This window comes from Chlamydotis macqueenii, chromosome 18, assembly GCF_036417535.1.
Source record: "Chlamydotis macqueenii isolate bChlMac1 chromosome 18, bChlMac1.mat, whole genome shotgun sequence".
NCBI classification, from domain to species: Eukaryota; Metazoa; Chordata; class Aves; order Otidiformes; family Otididae; genus Chlamydotis; species Chlamydotis macqueenii.
Window position 1 is genome coordinate 9,782,639 of NC_141573.1, and position 10,484 is coordinate 9,793,122.

Below are 10,484 nucleotides of genomic sequence, written 5' to 3' on the forward strand. Positions count from 1 at the left end.
TAATGAGGAAGGGTGGGCCAATTACTACCCCTCACACGGGAGGGTAGTAATTCCCTCCTACATGATATGGTCAGTAGTCCGAGAAGAACATAGAAAAAGACACTGGGGGGAGGGGGGGGCAGAAGCCCTATATAAAGATCTCATCAGGAACATAATAGCGCGAAACTTAGACACTACCGCTAGACAAGTAACTCAACAATGTGATCTTTGTCTCCAGACTAATCCTGAAGTTGTAAAAGGGCCGAAACTTGAAAAAATCGGAAAGGGGAATGGTCCGGGACAACGTTGGCAGATTGATTTCTCAGAACTCCCTAGAAAAGGGGGGTATCGATACTTATTAGTACTTACGGATACCTTTTCAGGCTGGCCAGAAGCTTTCCCGTGCAGAACTGCTAAAGCCTGGGAAGTAACCAAAATACTGCTCCAGGAAATAGTACCTAGGTTTGGAGTCCCAGCAGTAATGTCCTCGGATAGAGGACCACATTTTGTGTCCAGAATAGTACAAGCAATTAGCCACCATCTAGGGATAGAGTGGCAATTACATACCTCTTACCGACCACAATCAAGTGGCCAGGTGGAGAAAATGAATCACCCAATCAAACAACAGATTGTCAAGTTGGGTCAGGAAACTAATCTAACTTTACCATTAGCTCTTATACGAATACGAACCAGACCAAGAGCAAGAGAAGGGCTTAGTCCATTCGAAATTCTATATGGACGACCCTATGGGGTACAAAAGGGAACGTCTTCACAAATTGGTGAAGAAATAATGACCTCCTATATGGTGGCACTAAACAAACAATTAAAAAGAATTGAAAAACATGCAATGGGAACACGTCGTAGGGGTCTGGATGGGCCTGTTCACGATATACAACCAGGGGACTATGTATATGTTAAGTCTCTTACAGAAAAAACTCTGGAACCACAGTGGGCCGGACCTTTTCAAGTCCTCCTCACCACCTACACGGCAATTAAGGTAAAGGGACAGAACTCCTGGATACACCATACTCGGATCAAGAGAGCCTCTGCAACCTTGTGGAAAGTAACTCCAGACAACAACGAAGACTTGAGACTTAAACTCGTTCGAACGGATAAGGGCGGGAACAGTGCAGTAGTGAACCGGAGGGACACCACAGCAAACGATACCGGACAAAGAAACCGGGACCGGCCAGTAACTAATCTCGCCCAAATCTGTCATCGGTACAGTTTATATCTTATTTGTCATTTTATTATAGGAAATATAAAACCCATTTTAGCAGGTCACCAAAGGCAGTACATTATCTACAGAAGTAGCTGTACTAATCCACTAGACCAACTAAATCCTAAAATGACCAATTGTTTAATTGGAATTGTGATTGGGCTTACAATATTTTCCTGCATCTTACCACTAACTTGTAATCAAAAGGACACCAAATGGCCGTGGTCTCACGCCTTCCTTGGGTTTACAGGAAGCATGGGACCACCTTTTAAACGGTCGGGCTTAAACTTGGCCACTGTGGTTATGCACAAAATGGAAATGTACTCAGGGCATGAGTGGGGCTGGGACAGAGGCAACAGGGATCCTTAATACTATGGTGCACCCCATTGTGATCTTACTGATTAGCTTAGGAATTTCATTAATATTAACTATTGTGCTGTACCTATGGGTTTGGAGAATGTTTAAGAAAGTAACACTGTCGTAGTTCAGCCCCGATCAGGACCAGACTACGCAGTCTCTCTCTCACTCCTCCCACCCTCCGAGAGAACAGGGGGAGATAATGTAAGGAAAAACGGCTCGAGGTTTGAGATAAGGACAGGGAGAAATCCTTAAAGTTACCATCACGGGCAAAACAGACTCCTCTTGGGGAAAACTATTCATTTATTACTACAAACAGCAGGATAATGAGACAGAGAACAAGATAACCTCCCTCCACCCCTCCCTCTTCCCAAGCTTAACATTATCTCTACTACCTTCCCCCCCGAGTGGCACAGGAGGGGGAAGAGGGAATGGGGATTGCGGTCAGTTCATCACGCGTTGTTTTACACCGCTGCTTCATGGTTGGGGGAAGAACTCCTCACATTCCTCCCCTGCTCTGTTGTGGGGTCCCACCCGTACGCCACAGTCCTTCCTGAAACTGCTCCGGCATGGGTCATCTCTTCCACGGGGTGCAGTCTCTCCAGAACAGCTGTCCCAGCGGGCCCTCCATGGGCCACAGCTGCCTTCAGGCATCCACCTCCCCCAGTACGGGATCCTTCATGGGCTCCAAGTGGATCTCTGCTCCTCCGTGGACCTCCATGGGCTGCAGGGGGACAACCTGCTCCACCATGGTCGTCACCACAGGCTGCAGGGGAATCTTGGCCAGGAGCCACATTACTCCTCCCACTCCTTCTGAACTGACCTTGGCATCTGCAGCCGTTCCTCACAACAGGCTGGCAGATGTCTCTCAGGATCCTTTTTACATCTCATTCACTTCTCCTCTCCTCTCCACTTCCTGCAGCCGGGCCGGACCAATTCAGGCCCAGTCAGCCGCTTGGCGAGAGGCCAGAGGGTGAGGCCTGCAAGGCCCATAAGGCCTGCGCCTCCCCCTCTGTGCCTCTGCCCCCCGCTCAGCTGCTTCACATATCTCCCTTTTTTTTCTTCTGTTTTCCCCTATTTAAATACGTTATCACAGAGGCGTTATCACGGGACATTCTGCTACCAATTGGCTTGGCCTTGGCCAGCAGCGGGTCCGCTCTAGGCCCGGCCGAGTCCACTGAACAAAGGGGAGCGACTTCTAGCAGTTTCCTACAGAAGCTGCCACCTTAGGCCCCCCCGTCACTAAACAAAACCATGTATGATGCTTCATATCATTCAGGGAAACTGTTTAAGTAAAAGAATTTACTTAGTGTGATAAAAAGGGGGGATTGATATAGGGGACAATAAGTTAATCACAACTATATATGTATGCACTTAAAGAATTGTTGTAGTTCAGCCCTGATCGGGACCAGACTATGCAGTCTCTCTCTCACTCCCCCCCCACCCTCCAAGAGAACAGGGGGAGATTTGGTAAACAAAAGAAAACCAGGAAAAAAACCAAACCCGTGGGTTGAGATTGAACAAAAAGTAAATTTAACAGTAATGACAGAAGAAAACAAAACAGTGATGCAATACAAATATAGTATAATGGCTTACAACAAATCTCCACACCTAGTTTCTTCCAAGTAGCAGGAGGCTCCCTTCACCACCCTCCTCACTTACATACTGAGCCCCAGCAGTTAGCTAATTAGTTAACTATCCCAGCCATAGGGGCTACCAGCTTCAGTACTCCACCCAGCTCAGGTAAATATTAACTCTATCCTAGCCAGAACCAGACAAGAATACAGTTATAAAACATAGTCACGTACCCATATAGCTTAGAGAAACAATTAATGGAAGAGGAAGTCTGTTTTTTTTTCTTTTCCTGACGAAGGACTCATTTGTAAGGAGTGAGAAACAGTCCCTACTGCTCAGTGGGAAAAAATCTTAAAAATCCTGAACCTTTTGTTACATGGTGACCAGCTCTGAATACCCTTGCTGCTCCTCACCGGCTCTTGCTACCGCACATACAGGCTCCAAACTCTGGGGCTCCGGGCTTTCCTAGACCACCAGGACAGGGTGGTAAAGATCTACAGGTGTAAAAAGAATCTACAGGCCAGGAAACATTGGGGCTCCGGGATTTCCTAGACCACCAGGACTCCGACGTTTAACACCAGCTCGAGCTGTCCGCCTAGTGTTAAACCACAGCTTAAAAATGATGAACGTCAGACAGCTGCTCCCACACCAGAAGTGTCAGCTCTGGAAGGTCTTGCTGCTTCTCACCAGCTCTAGGCACCACATCTACAGGCTCACAAACATTGGGGATCCGGCATTTCCTGGGACACCAGGACTCCGACGTCTACCATCACCTCAACTCAGCAGTCCCTTTTGAAAAAAATCTTAAAAATCACAAACGTCAGAAGACTGCTCCCACACCAGAAGTGACATTTCTGAAAGCTCTTGCTTCTCCTGCCCGGCTCTTGCCACCGCATCTACAGGCTCACAAATATTGGGACTGCGAGATTTCTTAGAACACCAGCACTCCAACGTTTACCACCGTGCACTTATGGCCACTCAGTGAAAACAGTCTTATATATCATGAACGTTGGATGATAGATCCCACACCAGAAGTGCCAGCTCTGAAAACCCCTCAGTGGCTCTTGCCACCGCATCTACAAGCCCAGCAACACTGGGGCTCCGTTCTTTCCTAGACAATCAGGACTCTGACTTTTGCCACCATGTACACCAGTAAACTTTCAGAGGTGGCACTTTTGGTGTTGGAGCAATCGTCTGACGTGCGTGATTTTTAAGATTTATTTCTCACTGTGCGGCAGCTCTAGGTGATGGTAAGTGTCAGAGTCCTGGTGGTGGAGGAAAGCCCACAGACTCAATGTTTCTGAGCCTGTAGCTGTGGTGGGAAGAGTCGGTGAGGAGCAGCAAGAACTTTTAGAGCAGGCACTTCCGGTGTTGGAGTAATTGGTTCCAAGTTGACGGTAACTGCCAGCGTGCTAGCTGTGTAGGACAGTGAAGAGGCTGACGTGTGTGTGTCCGTAGAGCTGCTAGAAAGCGTACGTGAAGAGCAGGAAGGGCTTTCAGAGCAGCCGGTTCTCGTCTTGGACAGTCGCCACACATCCGCACTTTTAGTGCCTCACCACCCCGGACAGCTTGCAAAACACGGCTGTAACTGTCCCAGCGCAAGCTGTTCAGGAAAGCACAGAAATGTGATGTTCGTGTGCTTTTAGCGCTGCTCGCAAGAAGCCTCCGGAGCAGGCACTTCTTGTGCGGCAACAACCGTGCCTGCTACGATCTTTCCTAGCCTCTTTTCCTCCGGGCAGCCGGCTTGAGCTGATGTGAAGTGTTGGTGGGCAAATCATCCAGAGAAGAGTCGCAATGCTTCTGGGCTGTTAGCAAGAGCTTTCCTTGCTGACCCTTTTCACGTGGGAGATTAGCTAGACATTGGCCGGTTTAGTGCCTTGTTTCTTCTGCGCAGCTTGGACAAAGATCATTGCGGCTTTCGCGGTTCGAGTTGTGCAGCGAAGGCAGAGAGCCTCCTCGTCCGGATCCCCGGAGCTCTGCGGGAAAGAGCGAGAGTAGAGCCGCGAAAGCTCCGAGTGCGGCCAGCTCGCGTGTAGCCGCGATGATGCGCTGTTCGTCGGTTGGAGGGCGACTGCCTTCTGCGCGGCTGGTTCCAAGTTGACGGTAACTGCCAGCGTGCTAGCTGTGTAGGATAGTGAAGAGGCTGACGTGTGTGTGTCCGTAGATCTGCTAGAAAGCGCACGTGAAGAGCAGTAAGGGCTTTCAGAGCAGCCGGTTCTCGTGTTGGACAGTGGCCAGACATCTGCACTTTCAGTGCCTCACCACCCCGGACAGCTTGCAAAACACGGCTGTAACTGTCCCAGCGCAAGCTGTTCAGGAAAGTACAGAGATGCGATGTTCGTGTGCCGTTAGCGCTGCTAGCAAGAAGCCTCTGGAGCAGGCACTTCTCGCCGCACACCCGGGCTCTCCGCGCGGCACGCTGCTCCTGGGTCTCAGACCCTCTCTGACCCAGCCTCTTTGTTCATCCCTGCAGGTTTTACACATGCTGCGAAGGCTACGAACCGACGGTGCTGCTCATAAAAACAACGGAAGGAGAGGTAGGTATTTCCCAAGCAGAGAAGCGGGCTGCGCCGGTGCCGATGTGGGGAAGGGGACGGGGTGGTTGACCTCACCGGCATTTCTTGGAGCAGCCACGGGGCTGCGTGATCCCTCTCCTGCCCTGCCCTGGGGTCTGTGCCAACGCCCAGGAGAGAACAAACTGCATCCCCCATCAGGGGATGGGGGCTGCTCCAAAGGATGCTGCTGGGGGGAAACAGAGGAGTCAGTGAGCTGGAGAGAGACCATGAGTGATGCTCTTTTATTGCAAATACAGGCTAAATCATGAAGTCCTTGCTAAGCAGACTTTCCTGAAGTCAGCAGATGCTTTGCCTGAGCCAGGACTTGCTTTCAATGCACTAAATGCAAGGATCTGTCTCTGACTGCAAGAACAGCCACAAAGGGAAATAGAGGACAAATAAGGACAGTTCTACAGTATCTGAAAGTCGTGAAATAACTATAAAACCCTCTGAGCCAGACCTCCTCCCAGGGACTCTGAGAGTGCCTCATAAACCCGTATTTTATCTCTCCCACTCTTCATCAAACAGCGGAGGCAAGTTCTGTAAATTGTTCAGGCATCCCAAAGATTTATTGACCTACCAGTCCTGATTTCCCAAGCCTGACACTTCAGCGCGGTGCAGAGATAAACACCCTGCCACCCCCTGGGGCCTCATGCAGACAAGAGAAGGTGACTTAGAAAACCTTGTTTCCTACACGTTTTAGCTCATTTATGCCTTAGCTAGTACCAAGGACAGGCATGAGTTCCCACCCCTTGGCAGGTCCCCTCCAGCCATGGTCAAGTCAAGGACATCCATACCAGGATGGGCCTCACCACGGGTGGAAGACCTAGCCAAAACATCTGGAGCTGTGTCTGATCCAGCTCTGGGCTGGTTGAACATCTTATAGGTAACAAAAATGTGTTACCAGAGTCTTTGCCACTTTAAAACATATTTTTCCTGAAGATTTATAAAACGGGTGACAACCTCACCTCCATCCAGGGGCCAGCTGAGGACAAGGGACTCCTAGCCCCCCACCCACACCCTCACCCTCTGCGCCACACAGTTATTGCCTTCTATCTCCGGGAGGCGGATTGGGCTCAGAGGTGGAGGCAGAACTCCAAAGGCCGGATCAGGGAACGCACCAGCACAGCCGAACCGGCCCCAGTCCATCAACCAGCACATAGCTCACTGCAATGGCCTCTGCTCCAGAATAACACCCCCCAAATCTCCCAGAGCCCCTCCTGAGGCACCGAAGCTGAGTGGACTTGGGTCCAGAGCACCAGTGACTTGTCAGTGCAGGATGTAGCTGGCACAGCAGAATTTGGCTGTCCGATTCCCCAGGGACCTGGCAGAGCCCTTGCCCTCCCGAACGCACGTGCGATGGCTGGAGCTTGCTCTGGTCCCAGCCGTCTCCCCCGCTGACTGCTCCCTGTGCTCTCTCCCAAAGGTTTGTGGGGCGTTTCTCTCCTCCGACTGGAGTGAAAGGAATAAGTGGCGTGACATCAGGCTTTTTTGGGACAGGGGAGTGCTTTGTGTTCACTGTAAGTCATATTTTATTTCTGGGTTTACGCTTATGCGTTTGTAATTTATTTTTTGAAGGTGTGGTGGCACCAAGCTGCTTCCTTACTGGGGTCCCACCGCTGCCCCTTAGCTCTGGCAGGAAGCAGCAGCACAGAAATTGCTGTGCTGGGTCAGAGCAAATGGAGAACAAACTCTTGCCTTGGGCGAGCTGGCTTGCCCCAAGCCCCTGAGGCAACGTGCAACAATCCCGGGTGGGTCTTGGAGTGTCCTCCTGGGATGACAGCAGGGCAGCGTGTGCAGCAGGGCGAGGTTCTGCCCTGTTTGCTCAGCGCAGCTCCTGGATGGAGCAATCCCAAATCAGCCCTGGGGTCCCTGCAGAGGGAGTAAGCTGAGCTGGTCCAAGAGATCCTGGGGGCAAAGTCCAGCATCCATCCAGTATCCCACCAGCATCCATCCAGCATCTGCCCAGCAACGTGGGCAGTGCTGATTTCCCCATCTTGGGCAGCGCTTGGTGAAGATAAAACCAATCTCTCAGCCACAGCCACGTCCAGAGCAACCCTGACACCATCAGGACACCTTGTCCCTTCCCTGCCCCACGTCCAGACCTTGCACGCAGCATTTGGCCCCCAACTCGCCTGGCCAGGCAGCACTGTCTTTCCCCAGCAATGGAGAGATGCTCCAAGGGACAGGGCTTACCACATTTCTCCTGTTTTCCAGGTGCACCCCGAGACAGAGAGGTACGAGTGGGTGTTCATCAAGAAGCCGGAGCTGGCCAAAGCTGTGCCACGCTCACGCCAGCGGTTGCCTTCCCCCTGTCCTGCATCCCTCCTCAGCTCCTCCCCAGACGGCTGCGGCACCAGCTCGAACCATCTCACCGTGCCCACACTGCGGAGGAGAGGCCGTCTCTCCCCGTTTCTGGCCATCAGGCATTTCCTTCTGCCTTCCAAAACAGCTGCCATGTTCATGTCCGGGTCTCGGGAAGGGATCGTTATTGGTAATTATCAAACGGTGGGTGCTGCGCACCGACACACCGCTGCTTTGGCTGAAAAGGGCTCTACTCCAGATTAAAATCTGAGCTGCCTGTATAGACAGAGAGCTCCTGGTTTGGGATAGGAACCTAAAGTCACGGGAGATGGAGTCATTCTCCTCTTCCTCAAACTAGCAGGAGAGTGCAAAGCTGCACAAGGGCAAGGATGCTCCTTCTGAGCGTTCCAGGAGGGCTTTGCCGAGGGGGAGCACCACAGCCCAAACCTCCTGGCCAGATTTTCACCCTTGGTGCTGGTGTGTCCTTTACCAGCCCTTTACTCTGCTTTGTGCAGGATGGAGAGGACATGTCGGTGGGGATCAGCCCAAGGAAGGGCCGAGCACGGTCACCTGGAGCAGACATGCCAGCTGCCTGCCCCTGCTGCCGTCTGCTGGGTCAGGTTTGGGCACAGGGGCTGAGTCTTTGTGCCTCCCCACCGCCGGGGTGGGTTCAGCAGAGGACCGCAAGAAGTCAGAACCACCTGCGGCACGGCCTCTGCCTCCCTTCCAGCCCTTGGGAGCGGGATCAGGGCAAGCACGGCTGCAGGGATGCAAGGAGCATTCCTTGTTCTCCAGCTCTCCGAGCAGTTTAACAATTCAGCTTGTGCTACCAGGGCAACCGTGCGCCAGCTGCCCTGCAGACAGCTCTCCGGGAGCCCTGCTCCACGCTGACATCCCAATTAGCAGAGAATGCAGCTCAGGGCATCCCCAGCCACATCCTCGGCGTGCTGTGGCCAAGGGTCAGAAAGCTGAGAGATGGGCACAGTTCTGTGAGACCATGTTGGCTGGGCCAGTGCCCCTCCTTGGAGGAGAGCAGATCCCGACCATCTTGCTTGCTTTTGCAGGTGGAGGAGGAGGCCAAGCTCTCTCCCTCGATGCCAATCTGCTCTGGGGGCGTACGGAGCACTGCGAGACCTTCGACAACCCTCCGCTCTGCCAGGAGAACTTCAAGGTGCAGCTCTTGGAAGTGTGGGGCTTTCAAAACTCCTAGGTCCCATATGGGGGACAGCCCCTCACCACGGAGACGGGGACCCCTCGCCATGCCAGCTGCTGCCCCAGCCTGCCCTGTGGTGTCTGCCAGCAGCACCGCAGGCACCTCCACTCGCCACCCTCCCCTCCACGGTCAGCCGTCGTGGTGGTGTGGAGAGAGGACAACATACTGCTGGGAATGGGACTGCGGGTACTGCCTTCAGGGGTATTTGAGGTCCCCTCCCACAGTTTAGACCCAGCCCGCTCCACCCAGTCTGTCCCAGTTCAGGAGGTGAGCCAGCCCAGTGTTTCTCACACCTCCCTGGCCTGTTTGCAGCTTGCGGCTCAAAGCAGCACTACCGCAGCACAGGCAGACTTTGCAGGAATTTTGATCCTAGGCAAAACCCAACACCGAGGTACGAAGCTCACCAGAAACACTCTCAGACTCCGCTTCCCTGGGGTTCCGAGCCCAGTGCCACCCTTCCAAGCCATATGCAGAATTTTGCAGCCTCTGTGGGTTACCAGGACTCCTCTGGGATCACGCACTGATCACCATCCAGCACAGTGCAAGAGACTCCTTGTTTGGGGTTGAAATTGCTCATCAGCAATTAGCAAAGATCGACCTTGTATTTATGCACCTGCAGCCAACAAGACCCCCCCGACCTGCGCCGTTTTTGTGTTAAGCTGAAGATCTATATTTGCCGCGAAGGGCTGAGGTAAGACTGCGAGCAGTGAACGCACATGAGCCTTAACCAGCGTGCCCCGAGTGCCTGGGGTCAGGACAACGGGACGTGTGCCGTTTTAAAACACGAAATGTGAACGTGTACATGTAGCTCAGTCAAAGCAACTCTTGCAGGAAGGTTGTAGACCATAGAGACAGCGTCCTGGCTGCAGGATGGGAACGTCTCCCACGTCCAAATATACTTTCCACTTGTGGTTTTATCTTTCGTGTACTCCACAGGCTGAGCTATTCAGAGCAGGAGCTATCGCTGCCTCGGTGGCAGGAGGACGCAGGCAGGAGCAGGCAACGGCAGCAAGCTCACACAGCGCCAGTCAAGCGGCAGGCGTAGGAACTGGTGGTAGCCTTCAAAGGGTAGCCAGGTAAGATGAGGAGGTGGGTTGCAGATGAGGAGGTGGGATGCAGATGAGGAGGTGGGATGCAAATGTGGATCTGATGCGGATCTCCACACCCAGCCTTTGCCTGCAGAGCTGAAGTGAAAGAACACTGCAGAATTACTCTTTCCCTTCAACTAAAAAGCTCTGCTAAGGTGTCCTTGGTATTTTTTTCTTTCTGTGATCACGTACTG

General features: G+C 52.5%; 1 protein-coding gene and 1 long non-coding RNA gene across 2 annotated transcripts in view; one reads left to right on the forward strand and one right to left on the reverse strand.

Moving 5' to 3' along the window:
* The window catches only part of LOC147598498 (TBC1 domain family member 24-like), a 197,496-nt gene extending 188,297 nt beyond the window's left edge, over window positions 1-9,199 (forward strand). Inside the window, 5 exon segments of the mRNA XM_086762293.1 lie at window positions 5,604-5,667; window positions 7,112-7,155; window positions 7,157-7,205; window positions 7,903-8,179; window positions 9,054-9,199. Of these exon segments, the coding sequence (XP_086618419.1) occupies window positions 5,604-5,667; window positions 7,112-7,155; window positions 7,157-7,205; window positions 7,903-8,179; window positions 9,054-9,199 (580 nt within the window).
* The window catches only part of LOC147598499 (uncharacterized), a 201,341-nt gene that overhangs the window by 28,111 nt on the left and 162,746 nt on the right, over window positions 1-10,484 (reverse strand). The window lies entirely within an intron of this gene.